At 45.4% G+C, this 13248-nt stretch overlaps 1 protein-coding gene across 3 annotated transcripts in view; it reads left to right on the forward strand.

Annotated features, from left to right (window-relative positions):
• Eb1 (microtubule-associated protein RP/EB family member 1) overlaps nucleotides 1-13248 on the forward strand; it is a 37116-nt gene that overhangs the window by 16659 nt on the left and 7209 nt on the right. For all 3 annotated transcript variants that reach the window (XM_075669518.1, XM_075669522.1, XM_075669519.1), the window contains exons 3-7: nucleotides 227-265; nucleotides 2346-2452; nucleotides 6609-6819; nucleotides 8862-8983; nucleotides 12899-13057. In XM_075669518.1, coding sequence (XP_075525633.1) covers nucleotides 227-265; nucleotides 2346-2452; nucleotides 6609-6819; nucleotides 8862-8983; nucleotides 12899-13057 — 638 coding nt within the window. The remainder of the gene's footprint in view (nucleotides 1-226; nucleotides 266-2345; nucleotides 2453-6608; nucleotides 6820-8861; nucleotides 8984-12898; nucleotides 13058-13248) is intronic.

Here is a 13248-nt window from a genome sequence, read left to right on the forward strand (position 1 = left end):
ACAGGAAGTGCTTACCCATGGTAGAAAAGATTAGAGTGGAAACAATTGTGCCACTGCTAAGCTACCTGAATAGTCAAAACAGCAGTAAATCATCCATGAAACACCAGAACCTCACCCCAAACTTAGCAGATCTAGTTGCAGTAAACGGGGAAAGCTGTCAACTCGAAGGGTCATAATGGACTGGAATGCATTGTTATCAGAGAACTTTCCTTTTTTTTTTTGACAGGAGCTGCCTATTGCCAGTTCATGGACATGCTCTTCCCTGGTGAGTGAATTGCTCATACCTTGGCTGAAAAAAAGTCAAATCAATGAACCTAATGTCTGAGATCATGTTTTCCAGTATTAATCACAGAATGCATTGAAGCTTGCAAGCTCTATAAGTGTCCGTCTATAACATCTAGAACTAAACATCATTAGCTTCTATTGCAGTCAAAATTGGCTGTTGCAAAGTTTGAGCATTCAATTTATTGACTTTTGGTTTTGCAACTGTTTTAAAGGTTCTTACATGAAAACTTTGTTCTTCAAGTTAGTGTGGAAAACTTGTGGACATATGCAATTTTATATGCTTGTTTCAAGTGTGATCCATTTTTGTTTCTCATTTGTTTCATCAAGTTGACATTGTGGAAGAAGTTGCTAAAAATCAGTTCATCAGGTATTGCTAAGCAGGGTATTGATGGCTTTTGTATCTGTGAAGAAATCTAATACATGTGTCCCATAAGCAAAAAAAAAGACACTCATTAATGCCTTAAATTCTGATTCAAATGTAGAAATAGGCATGCAATAGTACCGTTAGCTTGAGTCTGTTACTGCCTTTTATTATTTTGCAACCGGCCATAGAAACTTCAACCATTGCATGTTAAATGCATGTCAGCATTGAATTCGTTGCAATGCTGACCTGAGCAAGTTTGCTGAGCACAAATCCTGATGAAAGCGTGTGGTTGGAAACCACGTATAAAGGATTTTTTGTTTTTTCGCACTGCAAGAGGCTGTCTCAAGTACTGCACTGTACAAACTATGGTGATGATAGTACGCATTTCTCACTCAAATGAGTTCTGGCTAACGTATTGGGTAACGAATGACATCAAAGCAAATGACATCAGGTTTGCATGGCTGAGTAGACCACAAATATGGTTGCTTGATGCAAACAAGGAAGGACGGGAGGGAACAAGGGGAGCGCTCCCCTCAGCAATATGAACCTAGCAATATGAACAGACTAGCCCAGCAGCATGTACATCAGGTTTGTTTGTCTGTGTGGCATCGCTCAAATGGCATTAAAATTTAAGGCATTAGCAAGTTTGTCTTTTTCTGTGCCTTTGTGGCATGGGCGGTGTAAGAGCAGTCTTATTGCTCATTTTACACTAGAACAAAAGTTGCGAGATTTTGAAGATAACATCTGGAAAAGTCTTTCTGGAACTCTGCCTCAATTCTAAAATTGGGCTCCGCCGGATAATTCAAAACTTGACCAGTCAGCATGCCTGCGGCTAACCTCCATGGGGACTCGAGTAGCAACTCCTTTAGTGGCAGTCTCGGCAGAGCTTGGAGGACAGTAAATGTGTTGGAACACACATCATCTCCTGTCGGAAGCAGTTTTTGGCCTGCCCTAGGAATATTTTCAAGCATTAACTAGCTCACAATGTCTAAGTATGGTATTTACCCAATTTTAACGTGCACTTTTTTAAAGAGGACTGGGCTAAAAATTGCCTGTGCGGTGCAATCACACAATACCAAAACCAGCTTTGTGGCATTCATATGCTTTACTGCATAATATCGCTGTTTACTGCGTAAAAGGTGCTGTGAAGCTGACATAAGGAAACTGACCGCCCATTGTGCAACAAATAAATCCTTACTCATTTTGCTTGCTATAAAATCGGGTATATGTGAAATTTTTTTGTTTAATAGTTTTAATGTCATTTTTGCATTAGTTTTTTGCTTCGGCTGCATAGAAAGTGGCCATGCATTTGATTCAGGGTTTGTTGGAATTGGGCAAATGCTGCCAAATGAATCGGCTGTTTATATAGGCTTTTTTTTTACATCTTGTTTAGTACAGCCCGCCAGATAATTGGATCAATTTAGTTGGTGCTGTCAAGGTCAAATTAATCTAAACTGCACTGTACCTACAAGTTTTGAGCACCATAAATTGGTAGATGTTTATTTTTGGTCCAAGACCCAACTCCCCTTGAGCTGGACCAAGTTCTCTCCAGTCCAGTTGGTACCTTGGGGGCTGAACCAAATTTCCTGAGATTTAGTGTTGCTTGCTGCTTTTTTTTTTTTTTTGTAGGTTAGAGCCGTCACTTTCACTCAATACATGCATTCTTTTTATTATTTTTTTTTCCTAATGCATTCAGGTTGCGTGAGTTTGAAAAAAGTAAAGTTCAAGACGAATCTTGAACACGAGTACATCCAGAACTTCAAATTGCTTCAGGCTTCGTTCAAAAAAGTGGGCGTGGACAAGGTATGTCAACCACTAAGCAATTCAGTTATCTCTTCTTGGTCTTAACGGATCGTGCATGTTCACTTCCAATGCCTGCTAAAACAATTTGTTCAGCCAGTGGTTGCACACACATTGCAAGTTGCGGGGAAGATTTCGTAGTTTCCGTGTTGGATGAGAAAGCGAAACCTGTTTCACCTTATCTTTTTGCAAGTAGGAGGCAGGGCAAGGCAATGTTCTGTCTGGTTTGGCAATGAATTGACTACATGTATGGGGATGGTTTACATGTTTCATTGTCCTTTACGTTCATGCACAACACTGCAAGCTAAAAAAAAGTTGGAAGGTGACATTATGTACCACAGTCGAACACCAATAAATATTCACGAATATAACCAGTCATATGTAATGAATTAAATGTTTCATTTCAATGAGTATTTTGCTATGACAAAATTACTAATGCATGCCCGAGACTGGCGTTACAGCTAAGCAAGTACCTTTTTTTTTTTTTGCTTGGCAACACAAAGCTTGACTTCTGGTAGCAAAAATGCCACATAAAGTGGAACCTCGGTTCTACATGCTCCGGTTTTGCGACGACCCAGGTTTTACGACGGATTAGCGCTGTCCAGGCAAAGTCCCCATAGAAGCAATGCATTACAAACCCCGGTTATCCGACACAATTTTACGCCTGACTTACGTTATACGACGACCCTCGCGAAGCGTGGGACGGAACGGTGGACGAAAGAAAAGTGCCGTGGGTCTCTTTCCTCGCTCCGCCTCTCCGCTTTTTCTTCTCCACAATCACACTTCCTTCCCTTCTCGGTGGCGTTGCCTCTCGTCGCTTTGGGGATGCGTTTCTCTCCCCAACCACAAGCAGCCGCCCGCTGTGTTGATTTACTAGCGCCTTTTCTTCTCCACAACCACTTTCTCCCTCTCTTCTCGTCGGCGGCGCCTCTCGTCGCGTTGGGGAAGCGTTTCTCTCCTTCCAGTTTCCCAGCAGAAGATTGCCGACAAGGTAGCGCGGAGAGACCTAGGTATCGCACGTGTTCTTCGTCGTAATCCTAGTGACCAGCGTTGAGGGGAAGTTTTGAGTTGTGTGGAGCAACGCAACGCACAATGTCTCGAAAGCGGAGAGTTTTGTCGCTTGGTGATAAGCTGAATATTATCGAGGAAGTGGAAAAGCGGCATGGAGCCACGAAAGCAAGCATTGCTTGGGACCTTAAGATACCCGAATCTTTGCTTAAGGCGATCCTGGCAAACGAAGCGGTGATATTGCATAATGCCAACAAGTTCGGGCTTAAGCGGAACGCGGCAAAAGGACAGCATGAGAATTTAGAAAAAGCTTTCGTTAAGTGGCTGCATCAAGCACGGAGCTCTGTGATCAACGTTGACGGCACCATTCTAAAAGAAAAGGTGGACCTTGTAGCATTGCGTTTGGGCATCGACGACTTTCAGGCATCGAACAGGTGGCTGGATTGCATTAAAAAACGAAACAGGATTGTGTACAGCTGCTCCTGTGGAGAAAGCACTTCCGTGGACGTTTTGACGGTGAACGAGTGGATGGAGTCGCTGCTAAAGATAATTGCTGCATACAAGCCCTGCGACGCTTTCAACGCCGGTGACAGCGGTATTTTTTACCATGTGCAGGCCGAGCAAACCCTTGCATTTAAGGGTGACAGCTGTCAAGGTGGCAAGCATAGTAAAGAGCGTGTGACGGCACTATTCTGTGCTAACGAGGACGGTTCAGAGAGGCAGCCCGTGCGCATTGTTGGAAAGTTTGCAAAGCCAAGGTACTTGAAGATGCTGCCGTGCAGCTACAATTTGAACAAAAAGGTGTGGATGATGTCTTCGCTCTTCAGCAATTTTTTGCAGCAGCTGGATAACAAGATGGGTGCTAAGGCGAGTAAAATATTGCTTTTCGTGGACAACGCACCGTGCCACCCACCTGATACCGCCCAGCCTGAGGAACATAAAAGTTGTTTTTTGTTCCGTCCAACTGCACAAGCCGGCTGCCGCCGCTGTATGCTGGCATCATTAAGTGCGTCACGCAAAGGTACTGGAAGCGGTTAGTGCGGCGTCGGCTGGTGGCTATGGAGCGCAGCGAGTCGGGAAAAAAAGATCGCTGCGCTCGACGCCATGCATTTTATTGCCAGTTCGTGGAATGCAGTGTTGCAAAGCACAATCGCTAACTCGTTCAAGCACTGCGGCTTTAAGCGAGAGACTGCCTCCTCTGCTGGGGATGCAACAACCTCAATGTCGCTTGAGGCCAATGCAGGCTTCACCGATGACGATTTTGAGGGCTTAAACCTCCCCACGGCCTTCGCTGAGTACGTGGAGGCCGACGACAACGTTGCGATCTGCAGCAAGATGTTGCTGGATGATGCCATCGAGGAGGCTTTGCCTAGTGCTGACACCGCTGCGACATCGGACAACGACGATGCCACAGATGCCGTGCCTGTGCCTACCACGTTTGCTGAGGTGCTATGGCACATAGGCGTCATCCGGAACTTCATCTGTTCACGCACCGCCGCAGAGGACCTCCTTTTGGACGTTGCCCAACTCGAGTGAAAGCTCTTGGGTCACGGATCAGACAAGGTCCAAAAGAAACATGCAGTCTTTTTTTTTCAAGTTCACGCCAGCTGGCAGGAATTGCGGCAGTGGAGTGCCATAAAGGTTCGTTTGATTAAAGTGTGCTTGGTACCTGTACTGCAGCATTAATTATTATGGCATTTACTTTTTGGTAATTTGGTTTTCCAAGCCCTGCAGAGTATATTAGTAGTTTACCTTGAAGTTTCTCGTAAATCCGTCGCGTTACATAAGTAGTATTTTCATAGGCATAATTTGTGTTAAAATTTTACGAGGCTTTCTCGCGATCCTGAAAAATTCGTGTAATAGGTTCCACTGTACTTTGCAAGAGCAACTTCAATTGTCATTCTGGATGCGCATGCGTGCCTTGACCTATGTGTTGGCTGGCTGGCTTAAAATCGGTAAGCAATGTGTGCCAATTCTATGTGAACACACCGATTGCATGTTTTCAAACTACTCCCGCACCTGACTATAACGACGTTGAAGGGGAAGCCAAAATTAATACGTTATACCAACTATTTCCCTTCACTGCAGTATACATGGCCAATGCCCAATGGTGTGCTTAGCGGTAAACATGCAGACTACTGCTCCATGGCCGCATATGCAATGAGAATTGAATAAAACAGCAAAAGGCTCTTCAGCGTGGGCAACGTGCGAGTTCATAGCATCCGATGCGACAGCAGTTACGACGGCGACATTATGCTTGAATGTGATGGTCTTTTGCTTCCACTTGGCTAGTACATATTGTGAAGCTGGTGAAACAGTGACACGGTCTAAAGGAACAACTGGTACGCTGCTATGGGAAGTCTGTTGTGTTTGAGCAGCATGCGGTACACAGCCTGGTGCGCCGACTACGCAGCTGAGGTGATATTCTCTGGCAATCATGACTTCCGTAGATAGTTTTGCTTCCACAAAATTGACCGAAGTACGCAGCTGACACAGCTTGGCACAGTGCCTGAAACTTGGAAGAGTACGTGGACGTGTTTGGCCTGTGAAAGTGAATTTATCTGATCCGCCATTCTCTCCGGTTGTCGTGGTTACACCACGCGAGTGCACCGGCTTGGCTTGATCGACTTGTGCTGGTTTCACGGAATCTCTGAGGTCATGCCTATCAGTGTTGGCGCAGCACGGCATGCTGTAGTAAGAGAAGTTAAGGCACTGGTTTTTTTGTCACTCCACTCGGAAGCATCATCTACATGTGGTGTGGCCTATGAGATTGCGATCTGCGAGTGTGCCTTGCTTCGCCAGTCGCAGCAAGAGAGGTGCGATAGCGTAAGAATGTGGTGTGTGTGCGTGGCTACATGTGATGGTGAAGAAAGCTAGTGTTGCTCGACGGCATCTTCGACGCAGAAATTTTGAAATGGCGCGCCAAATGAGCGCAGAACCTGGCTCAAAGCAATATGCTTAGTGCGCAACGGTCAGGATTTGTGGTGTCCGAGATGAATTGGGGCATGTGGGCTAAGTCTTGGGGCAAGTGTTTTCTAGTACACCTGAAACATTATTTGAGGCTGAGAGTGAGTGCGTTTTGGTGGCAGGAACTATAAACTCGTGCAGTTCTGGCCGCAGCGTTTGTATTCTCCCGTTTTTTTCATTTCAGAACATCCCTGTTGACAGATTGATCAAAGGACGCTTTCAGGACAACTTCGAGTTCGTCCAGTGGTTCAAGAAGTTCTTCGATGCCAACTATGATGGACGCCCGTATGATCCTGTGGAGGCGAGAGGCAACACATCCGTCATTGGCAGCGGCGGCACGTCTGGCTCCACCTCTCGTATTGCGAACAACCACAAGGTTGCTGCTTCACGACCAGGTACAGTACCCGCTGGTTCTGGACTTTTCCAGTGGAGAGTTCCCAGCATTCCCGGTGAAATCAACACATTTTACGGCCTTTAGTGTCTGGTTACATTAAATTTGTTGCCAAAGGGCAGTTCTTTGTAACAAAACGAATCGTAATGGACAAGCTTTAGTTTTGAATGCTGGCTCTCGTGAATAAATGCTGGAAAACTAAAACTAGTGTACTCACGTTACGATTTACTGAGTTTGAGGAGCACTTCGTTTGAGGAGCTTGAGGAGCCAAGTTTATGCGCAGGGGCCGTGGGCGAACTTTAGCTACAACACTAGCGCTTTTTTGCCTGCCACCCTTTTCCTCATTAAAAGTGGAATGAAGTGTTTCATTATAAAGAAAAAAAAGCATTTGTCCGTAGTGTTGTGAGTGTGCCGTTATGGTTAGCGTAGCTGCGTCAGCCGAACATCCTGTGGACCCATAACCAACATTGTTATTACAGTGCCAAATGCAAAAGATTTTGGAGCACATGATTTGGGACAGCGCTAAACTCTGCAGTTTTAAAAGAAGTCTGAAAAAATCCACAGCGTGGATGGCACATCGCCTGCTATCTTCTCGGAAGAGAGAGCATTCCCCCATGGTCCGAGAGCATTTTGCAGTTCTAGTCATGGAGCTTGACAGAGGTTTAATGAGCTCTTCAAGTCCTTTCTTCAAATTACGACATGCTTGCATGCTATTATAATTTTAAGAAGCAATGAGGTACAGCAACATTTGAGCCGGATGCAATGCAAGCATGCACAATTGCATCTGTTGAGGCTGACACTGATTTTAAGCAGACCCCCAAAAGTCTGAAGCCAGGAAAAAAGTAATCCTTCCTCCAACGTAGGCAGAACAACAAAGCGAGGACAGCATTCACAAAATGAAAACGGCATTTATTGAATATAAACAACCCAAGCTTATTCTCTGTCATCATCAGTGCTAGCCTCATCGTTATCTTCCTTATCGCTGTAATCTCCTCATTGTGGTGCACGCAAAAAGCATTTCCTGTTGCCCTTTGCAATGATGGTCATTTTTCTCATCAGTGCTGAAGTCTTGCCCAGCTTGAATGTTTGACGATGCCTCTGCGGCTAGCACAACTTTTCATTTGAAAGCGGTGCTGTCGCGGCATCGCCTGTTTGGTGCCAGTATAATGCCACACCACACGCTGATACGACGCAGGTCAAAATGGCGACGTTATTTGTGTACTTTAGTTGGGCACTGGCGTGGCTAGTAGCAGCTACGGTATTGTCTTTTCTAGATGGTGCTAGCTTAGAAGAGCCCGTTTTGATATTGCAGTTTATCTTGAATAGGCCTACCTTGTGGGGTTTCAAACGTGCTCTTGGGAGAAAGGAACAATACAGTAGAGCAAACAATCAAAAGGCCATTTATTGCACCTTTCATACACTAATGCCTGCTATCTGAATTACTACCAATAGAACATGTCAATGTGTGTGAGGCTACCGAGCGAATGTCCAACCTCATGGCTCGACACCCAACGTCTAATCGTTCGCACCTACATGAACAGCAACGCATTAGTAGTACGTGTTCGTCCATCTCAGGGGGGACCTGCTCCGAAGCCTTTCTCGGAACAGTCCCACGAAGCGTTCTGGCCAGCCTGCGAGATGACCGCGCACGCTGCCGATCTCAAACCAAAGAGGCAGTGGCTACTTCCTTTTGCGCCCGAGTAACCTCGCTGTTGGGTGGAGTTAGCAGCGCAACACTAGTGCCATCTCGTACTATTCTGCAATGACAACTGCCGCTGGTGCAAAGCCACGCGGCAAAGTCTGATTACAGGAGATGCAGTAAGCCATGCGGGGAAAGCACATTGGAGGACGCGTGAGAGTTGAGTGTCCCCACAACCTTGAGGTTGTGGAGCGACGAGATGTATGTGGAGTTTGTCAGGTGGTCTTTTTAATCTTCCTGTGTTATAACCACTTTGAAGCAGTAAACTTGTGATAAACTTGTGTTGCACATGACTGCCTTTTTTGTTGTGGGTGCCGAACGTTGCTTCTCGTCCTCGGTCTGTGCAGTGCATGCTACCAAGCCCATGGCGCGCAACGCTCCGGTGTCCAAGCCCATCGGAGCAGCAACGCGGATAACTGGAAGCACAGGAGCCGGCGACTCTCACAGGCTTGAGGAGCTCACTAACCAGGCAAGGAAGCACGTAGTCTCTGTCTCTGCTGCCAGCTGTTCCTTGTGTGAAGATGCACATTAAAAAAGGATTGGTAAAGCAGTGTAAAAGACACGGATGTCGTGCATGATAGAGGCGCTGGCTTCTGTGATCTTTCGCCTGGCTTATACAATCTCTGTTGCCAACTGCTAAGTGCTCTTTCTGGTGTTCGCCTCTGGTGGAAGTTTGTGCCACCTGATGTACTGGCCCTTTTTGGACTTTTAATTGGTGCCTGCATGTATCTTTTTGCCTGTCTTTTCAACTGCTTTGCCGTTTATAATGTTGAAGCAGCTAGCTCAAGCATCCATCCTGTAGTTTCAATTAAAGGGTCCCATCGGGAAATATTGGATATGCACCGATAACTGTAAAGCACTGTCCAGAGTTCGAACCACAGTATAATTTTTAAGGAGGATTTAGTAAAAGCAGAGATAAAAGCTAATGAAGCGTTGTGATGTGCTTGTGTGAAGACCATCCCTGCAGCAGAGGCTGTCCTCGCCTGTTGCCTTGAGCAGTGCATTCAAAGAGTTCTTTCCTGTGTTTTCTTGTGCGTTCCAGAGCAGAGTACCTACAATTGCATCACATGCCTTTCTCTTTTTTTTTTGTCTTTTAATTTTTGTTTCTCGCTAGGTAGCCAACGAACACTGACACGAAGGACAACAGAGGGGAAATTACTTGAGCTTAATAAATGAAGTAAACGATAAATTTTCTTTAATTTCATTTATTAAGCACGTGTAATTTCCCCTATGTTGTCCTTGGTGTCAGTGTTCGTTGGGTTCTTATATGACTAATAAAAATCGGGCCCCTCTGTTAACCCCTTTCTAATTTCTCATTAGGTGACACTTCTGTGGATGGTTTTGTGCACTCTGCCTTTTAAGCTTTCGTGGGAATTTCCAAGTTGTGAGCGTTGTTGTTGCCTACTTGTGCATAGGGCAGGATGTGCAGTGCAAATTAATTACTGGCAAGACAGTTGCCTCCTCTGAGAATAAGAATGCATGTGGTTTGTTCCCATTGTTCTGCATGTTGTGAATTGACATGCTAAATATTACTATTACTGATGTAATTCCCAAGTGTTAGCTAAGCGTATTGAGGAAGAGTTGTGCACTGTGCCATGCACAGTTTCGTAGACAAGTGTTTGTACCTAAGCATTGTTGTTTGGCGCGCAAAGCCCAGAGTATAATTTTTGCTAGTTTGATAGCTCAAAATTCTTACTCAAGTGTGGGGGAACGTGCCACAAAGCTTGTACAGGCGCCCAAATCTTTAACTGGCGTGCGCGAGCGGCGACTTTTCCATGCGTTAGTGCCGTATGACGGGGCGAGGCTGGAAACAGCTTAGCAGACGATGGGCCCAGCTGAGCGCGCTTCGTCCGCACGCGCTTAGCCTCAGACTCTTTCCAGCCGCGCCCCGTCATACGGCGCTGACGCACGGAAAAGTCGCCGCTTGCGCACGCCAGTTAGATTTGGGCGCCTGTACATAGTACCGTATTTACTCCCTTAAAGATCACTTTTTTTTAAAAAAACAATTGACTCAAATTCAGCAGTGCGCTCATAGGCTGGTTAAATTTTCCGTGAAAAGAATTTTTCATCCCGCATTCGCTGCGGGATGACAACAGGTCAACAAACAGGTGGCTGCCGCTGTAACAGTGTGGGACACCAAAACAAAAATAGCAGCCGGCAGAGCAAGCCGAACGCGCCAGACGCGATTTTTTATCTTCTTTTAAGTACATTATGTGCATTGAAACAGTTTTTTCCGTAGCAGTAATGAATAATATTGTTAATATCGGCAAGTTTGCAGCAATAACGCAGCCATGTCCACTTTGAGGGGACAGAAACAGAGATGGGCGCGCTTAGCTGCCAGTGACGTAGAAACACATGGCGGGCATGCTGCGAAAACTGCGGCATTTGCCTTCACTACTATCCTAATACGGCACGTTTCCGCTAAGGGTGGGCGAATATCTTAGCTGTGTTATAAGCGTTGGCTTATGAATAGGTCATACTTCTAATGTATCAGTGTAAACTTGGCTACTACCGTTGCCGCCCACGAGTGCAAACGAGAGGAAGCAAAAGGCGCATTTCCTTTTTTTTTTGTTTTTGTTGACCACAGCCATTATAAAGCCTACAAATAATAAAGCCAAGGCAAGTTTATTGTAGCTTTTTTCTCGTGCAAGTGCGGAAAGCGATGAACGGAATGAAATAAGGCATCTGCTTAAGAATGTTTGGTGCGAGCAGACCGCTTGGTATGTTTCTGAGCCGTTCGTGTAGCATTCAACAGATGGTAAGTGTGATGATAATTAGCTAGACTTGGCACACAACATATCGCTGCGGTAAGTTCGCGGTGCGATCATTACACGGGAAAGAAAAAAAAAATTGAATTTTGGCGGGAAAATTTAGGGGTGCAATCATTACGCGAGTGTGATCATTAAGCAAGTAAATACGGTATAGTGCTTTTGACAAGCTGGAATGACTTCTCCAGCTATGGATAGTTCACCAAACCCTCTACAAGGAAATACTAAATTTTCGACTCAAGTAACATTTCATTCTTATTTTAAGCATCGGTAGCATGACACTAGAGAATTAATTTCTAGTGCAGTAGAACCCCTCTAATACATTTTCCACGACACCGTGAGAAAGACGTAATGCCCAAGAAATATATTAAGCAAACATGGCGTTAAGGGTGCATGCTCCTCGAAAAAATTTATTATTTGTACTAGAGGACATCAGTTTTTGTGTGGCTGCTAGAGTTCTCGAGTTATGTCCTACACAGCAGCAAAATATAGTGATATTCGTGGGCAGTTTCCTGGGTACTAAATTTTCGTGTTCTAAAATTGGCTGGCGTCTAAAATTCGCCAACACCCGGTAACACAGCTTTGATTGCACCTTTCTAAACGTGGGGTCTTGAAAGAAAATTCGCCGCTGCAGATGTGATAACAGGTCATGAACAGTTGCGGAGAGCTTGTCACTAATGTTTCTATGGGTGGCTCATCGGTAATCATTAGCGAGATCACGTGTACGGGTTAGATTGACAACCATAAAAGCTGTTTTCTGGTCTGCAGTCAACCAGCCAGCAACTACTGCAGGAACACGTGCAAAGCTAATCTGTGCTCGCATGTTTGTAGAAGGCTCCGAACTGCGTGAATCTGCGTATGTGAACACTGAACTCGTGTGCTCGATGCAATCAGCATGCCTTCTCACGGCTAACTGGGCTAATCTACACACATGCTTCCGTGCTTTCTGCATGTGCTACTTTTGTCGTTCCCTCTGTTCATGTAATGTTAATTGTTTCGATCGGTCCAGTCAACCTGGTCGAAGCTTGTGATAATTAAGATCATGCACCGTGGAAACAATGCGCATGTCAAGGCACCGACCACAGCCACGTGTTGTGCACCTAATCAAATTATTTAAAAGTTCACTATTCAATATAAAGTTGAATATTTGACTATATGCACACCCCTATGCATAAGTGGACTACACTGTGATGCAGCACGTCAAATGTCAATTCAAAACATGCAGACTGACAGTGCCCATGCACCCTTATTCTCAGAGAAGCCAGTTCTCTTGCCAGCAAAGACTTGGCACGTACTGCACTGCAGATCCTGCCTACAAGGCTGCGATATTGTGGCGGTGCCTCTTCCTGATTCTAATGCCTTTCGAGCTCTTTGCATTCGTTAGTGGTTAAGAGGCAGAGCGTCGAACGCGGCCGCTAACGAACGCAAAAAGTGCTGAAAAGAATTAGCAGCTGGGTGGCATCTGAGCCAATGACAGTGAAAACTGGAAAATGAAATGGATAGTTACGGAATGTTCTAGCTTTTGACAACGCTTCCTAGCATCTGCATATGTTAGGCCTGCACTATTGTAGAAGTCAATGCGATTTTTTTTTCGTAATCTCTCCTCGATTTGTTAGGTTGCGGAGTTGAAGACGACTGTAGATGGCCTGGAAAAGGAGCGGGACTTCTACTATGGCAAACTTCGTGACATCGAAGTCCTGTGCCAGGAGTGTGAACAGAAGCATGGAAAGTCTCAAGTTGTCGACCAGATCCTCGAGATTCTCTACGCCACTGAGGTGAGTAACATTTCATTTTGTGGAAGCAATGCCACAAGATATGGAGCATCGTTATAGCAGGGGCGGTATAGCTGTGCCAGTTGTGCCAAAACCGTAGGACTGGCTTGGATTGCGCATAGCTGCTCCGAAACGCGAAGTGCAACCGCCCAGGATTTGTCTTGGACCGGTTTTAGAGGGAAGTGGCAGTGAGG

This window comes from Dermacentor variabilis, chromosome 9 (genome assembly GCF_050947875.1).
Source record: "Dermacentor variabilis isolate Ectoservices chromosome 9, ASM5094787v1, whole genome shotgun sequence".
NCBI classification, from domain to species: domain Eukaryota; kingdom Metazoa; phylum Arthropoda; class Arachnida; order Ixodida; family Ixodidae; genus Dermacentor; species Dermacentor variabilis.